The sequence below is a fragment of the Fragaria vesca genome, linkage group LG4 (genome assembly GCF_000184155.1).
Source record: "Fragaria vesca subsp. vesca linkage group LG4, FraVesHawaii_1.0, whole genome shotgun sequence".
In the NCBI taxonomy this organism is placed as follows: Eukaryota; Viridiplantae; Streptophyta; class Magnoliopsida; order Rosales; family Rosaceae; genus Fragaria; species Fragaria vesca.
This window is the reverse complement of record NC_020494.1, coordinates 16449885-16454972: the sequence shown is the minus strand read 5'-3', so window position 1 is coordinate 16454972 and position 5088 is coordinate 16449885. Positions and strand designations below refer to the sequence as shown.

At 37.0% G+C, this 5088-nt stretch overlaps 1 protein-coding gene across 1 annotated transcript; it reads left to right on the top strand.

Annotated features, from left to right (window-relative positions):
- Positions 1–70: 70 nt before the first annotated feature.
- Positions 71–4688, top strand: LOC101309439 (serine/threonine-protein phosphatase 7 long form homolog). Its single transcript, XM_004297105.1, has 10 exons — positions 71–138; positions 231–293; positions 385–433; positions 1630–1727; positions 1814–1999; positions 2235–2559; positions 2671–2772; positions 2964–3107; positions 3211–3274; positions 3946–4688. Exons 4-9 carry the CDS (start codon positions 1725–1727, stop codon positions 3228–3230), a joined length of 780 nt encoding a protein of 259 aa, XP_004297153.1. The 5' UTR covers positions 71–138; positions 231–293; positions 385–433; positions 1630–1724; the 3' UTR covers positions 3231–3274; positions 3946–4688.
- Positions 4689–5088: the final 400 nt, after the last annotated feature.

Below are 5088 nucleotides of genomic sequence, written 5' to 3'. Positions count from 1 at the left end.
CTCAGCCACCAGGAGCAATAAACCTCTTCCTCGCGTGAGTCGCGTCAAGTCCTCTACGCCGACTGTCTCTCCGCTGACAGCCGCCGGCGGTCATCAAATCATCCTCCAACCCTCCAATCCTCCATCTATTTTTCTAAGGTCTTCCTATTCCTTAATGGCTTAATCTTTTCCTCAAATTAGTCAATTTGGTTAGTGGGTTTCTTAAACTCTAGTTCTCCAATCCATTGCAGCTCTCTCCGCCGACTCTTTTTCAAGGATGCGATTCTTGTACCGCCGTCTTTAATCTTTGCAAGGTTAGTTGCCCAGTCTCCCTTTTCGAACTACCGAAAGGAATTTGATGTTATAATGTCGTGAATTTTGTCTGACTTTGCTTTTATGTTTCAGTCATTGATTAGCTGCTCAACATACGGTTCAGATGAAGAATTATAATTTAGTAAGTTTAGTTTCATTATTTTCAATTGGGTGTGAACATAATCCTATTATAGCTGAAACTGAATTGCATAATAACTTTAAGTCAAGATCGTTTCACAATAAACACAAACACAATACTGTAGAATCATAAAACTAATAGCTTAAAGAGTTTTCTAGCTGCACCAGGTGATTATCATAAGGGCCAGCGTCAATTGGGATTCCATTCATAGTCGACATCCTTCACAGCAACATAGCAACAAACTGCAATCTCACAAAACACAGAACCAAGGAAAATCTTCTATGCTATGCTACTTGTTTCTTTACAAAATGGGACTGCTATTTCTATATGAAAAGCGTAGTTAGCATAGGGACTTTCTACTGGTATATATAGAGGCCTAGAAACACCACTCGTGCTCATCCCATAAGGAGTCTGAGTTTTACTTAATGTTTATCAGATACAAGTCTTTAGGTTAATCTCAAGAACTCAATGTTGATTAGGTTAATCAACTTGATAAGTCTCCAACTTCTAATTAGAGACATACACCTCAATAGATAACAAGATAGAGTTTTACATTTATATTTCTACTGAAGTTAATCTCAAAACTAGTTTATGCAGACAATGATATATGCAGTGTCCAATATTGTTTTCCACAAATTCTTCTTTCCTTTTTTTTTTAAATTCATATTTGTGTTTCTTGTAGAGAAGCACAGATGAGCATCTAAATAACTTAACAAGCTGGCTGCCTAATCAAACAGTGTCTGAACGATTGGCCAACACAGGTTTTAACATCAAATATTTTGAAAAGTTGCCGAGTGTTATAAATCATTGTCTGCCTCTTCTATCGGCTCTCTTAGAACGTTATGATTCTAGGGAAAGATGTTTTATTTTCAATGGTATTAAATGCGGGTTTTTCTTGGAGGATGTATATTATTGCACTGGCTTACCCGTTGATGGCGTGGAAGTAACTGGTGTTGTGAAAAGTAATAACGATGAGAAAGAAGAAATTTGTAGAATGTATTTAGGTGTGTCTGGGCTCTTAACGAAAGGCAAGATATCCTTGAAAAATCTTCGTGATAGATTCATAAATGCTGAAGATACTGACTATTACACTCGAGCATATCTTCTATATGTCATCGGGTCTTTTATTGTACCGGATAAGACCGGGAGATCTGTAGATGTGATGTTTTTGGAACAACTGAAGGATATTGACAAAACAGGGACGTTTGCATGGGGTGCGGCTCTGCTAGCTCATTTGCATGTAGAGTTGGAGACCGCTAGTGAAAGTTCTTTGGCTGGGCATTCGTACTCTTTAATGGTAATTACTGATTTCTTAAAAACAAATGTTTTGATTCATGTATTTGTTATGTTTCAAGTATAATGTCTTATTATTTCATGTTACAGATTTGGGCCTTCCTCCATATCCCAAAACTTCTAAAGCTCTTGCCAAACACTGGAAGGAAGGGGCCGGATGAATTTCCCTTGTTGGTACAATGGACAAATTGGCTTTCGCTGGATTTGAAAAATAATTTCCATAAAAACCTGAAAAGCAAATTTTCTGACATCTTGGATAACTTGAAGGACGAAGATGTAAGTTACTTATGTTTGCAGATATTATTTCTCATAGGCTTAGAATGCATAGCCCTTAGACTACTCTGCATAAAACTGAAATATGACTTGCTTTGGAATAAAAAGGGTTGATCTTAGTCTTAGGATTCAACAAAGAATATTTATTTTCTAACCATGTTGTGGCTGCTGCATTATTATTGTATTTAGTCATAGCAAAGTCACCTAATATTGATTGTTTTGATTTGTCTTATTGTAGATTGTATGGCAACCTTACAAGAATCTGCAAAATCTGCCAAATGATCATCCTCAGCACCGTGAGAACTTTTTATGTAGGACTGTACTCATTTGCTATAACGAGGTGGTATATCATCGTCCTGATTTATGTCCAAAGCAGTATGGCATTGATAAACCAGAGTATAGTGGTGTACGGAAGGAGATTGCCATTTATAAGAAGCAGAGGAAACTTTCAGGGGAGATTGATTGGTCCAAGTATACTAGTGAAAAAGGGAAGGTTGACTATAGTAAATATATTCAGGAGTGGAAACATCGGAGCGAGTCCCTTTTGAAAGAAGCTTTAGGAGGTAATTTTATTGAATAATCTTATTGTAATACATTATTTTGTCAAAATCAACATTACTTTTTTATTTAAATATTATTTCTTATGATCTGCATGGTGCATCAACATAATGTAGTTGAGGAGCATTCTGGCCCGACTTTGAGTTCTACACCATCAAGTATAGGGAATGTAAGATATGATTGCTCAAACACTCATTTTGAAGATGATGAGCCTGAAGGTGAGATTTTTTTACTCATTTGGATTTTGTTTAATGCTATTTTGACCTTTTTTTTTCTTTCTTTCTTTCTTTTTAATAAACTTGAAGGTCAGTTTTCTTGATGTTCTGTTTGATTATATTTAGATGTTTGATGGCTGTGGAACTATTCATATTTGTTTAGCTGACTAGCAATCTTCTTTGATTATATTTAGTTGAGCCTTTGCAGCCTCCCCCATCAGAGGATGCTACTCCCCGGACGCAGGCGGATGCTTCTCCCAAGACGCCTGATGATGGTCATGGTAGTGGTGGTGAAGAGATTACGTGGAATACGTTTTATTTAGCCTTTAGCGGACAAGGTAAAATTCTATCAGTTTTTGGTGATTGTCTACCCATAATACCAACTTTCTTATAGCTAGTATGCTGACTTTGATGTTTGTAACATGTTTGAATGGTCGGCAGCACACCACAGCACTGGATAATCCGAATGTAGAGCAGATATTCTGGGATCCTGAGGACCAACACAGTAAGCCTATCTCTATTTACATTCACTGTGCAGAATTGGAAGTCACAGTAAGCCTATCTTTCTTTACATTCATATAGATAATATCGATCGTATAATGTAATGGAAACAAAATTATTTTTCAGTCTGAAGTACTTCCGATGGTGCTATGGTTTTGACATTGAGTGTACTCCTACTGGGAATTTATTTTCTGTCTGAAGTACTTCCGATGGTGCTATGGTTTTGACATTGAGTGTACTCCTACTGGGAATTTAGGAGAATTTATTTTCTGTCTGAAGTACTTCCGATGGTGCTATGGTTGACATTGAGTGTACTCCTACTGGGAATTTATTTTCTGTCTGAAGTACTTCCGATGGTGCTGGTAAAAATCCCTCTTTATTTTATTGATTTGTTTCTTTTAAATGTTCCTTTATGTCTTATTCTCAGACTGTCTATCGTTTCTTAGAAGATAAAATGGTCCAATATATGATCGATATTACTATTATAGCAAGCACAGTCTTTCCCTTATTGTTTAAGCTTAGATTATTGATTAATATATGTTTGTTCACCTACTAGGGCCTAAGCTTGTGTGAACCTCTTCATTTCCTTCAAGTTTATGGTTGTACTGTAATTGATAATATTGAAGTATTTGTATCAACTTCTTACTCAGATCCCCTGGATTAATATCTTTACAGAGTAAAATTGGAACAAGGGACGGTGACAACAGTACTTGAAAGAAAAGGGCAGTATCAAAGGAGTGATCTGCAAAAACAAGTAAGGAGAGGAGTTCAGAACATATGCTCCACCCTTAACATGCTGAAAAGAACGTACTTCTTCTCTCTTTGCTGAAAAGACTATAGTGGCACTTCTACAGTACCTAAAGCAGAGTCTTAAGTAGAAAACCCGATGGTAGCTCAAATGATGCCTCTGCTTCAAGTGGTGGTGATGCAGCCAATCCGAATCAACAAAAAGAAGAAGATGGTGATGATGTATTTTCGGATAGTGAGGGAGAGGAGTCTGGGGATAGAAAGGGCAGGCTAGCAGAAGCTAATATCAAAGCTGGGACTATGTCACCTGATCATTCGTCCAACACAACAGGAAAGCAAATGGAAACTTCAGCTCAAACTGTGGATAATCCAGGCAATGGATCTTCCCAAAAACAAACTTCTGACAGGGCAGGAAATTCTGGAGTAGAAGATATTAGAGCAATAGCTGCTGATGCGTCAGTTTTCTCTTTTGGGGATGAAGATTTTGACAGTGAATGAAGCCATTCAACCTGACTGATGCTCAAATCTGTATCAGAAACACTAGTGTACAAACCTTCGAAACAAAATGATAGTGTTCGGAACGATCATAGGAATCAGATGTTGGTTGAATTTTTTGTCCTTGTTTATATACCTGATGTTGATTAAATTAATTGTCTCCCGCAAATTTTCACAGCTATGGTCTTTTTCGCAGTTTTGCATCTCGAAGCAAACGAACCTGAACAGGGCGAAGGAAATGTGCCCCTCATGCAAGTAGTCATGTAGTCATACACATACTAGTGAGAAGAACAGAAAAGAGCTTGTTCGTATTAGACAGTACATACTGAGAAAAAAAAAAAACAAGGAAAGAGAAATCAAGTAATTTATGAATCCTATTGATACAACTGTTACATGAATCATGAATGAATACAAGTATACAACTCAGTTTGGTACATAAACACCCTGCATTTCTTGACATATATAAAAACTATCTCACACTAAAATTTGCATCATTGAAAATGCTCTCTTGGTAGATCGTTTTGATAGAGTTCTCTGAGCAGATGAAGCTGAATATTTTGGACCTCATTGGCACCC

What these genes read in the sequence shown, in the direction of transcription:
- LOC101309439 (XM_004297105.1), top strand. An exon ending in TTTGAAAGAAGCTTTAGGAG is followed by an intron (nt 2,560 to 2,670) that starts GTAATTTTATTG and finishes AACATAATGTAG; the next exon opens with TTGAGGAGCATTCTGGCCCG. An exon ending in TTTAGCCTTTAGCGGACAAG is followed by an intron (nt 3,108 to 3,210) that starts GTAAAATTCTAT and finishes AATGGTCGGCAG; the next exon opens with CACACCACAGCACTGGATAA.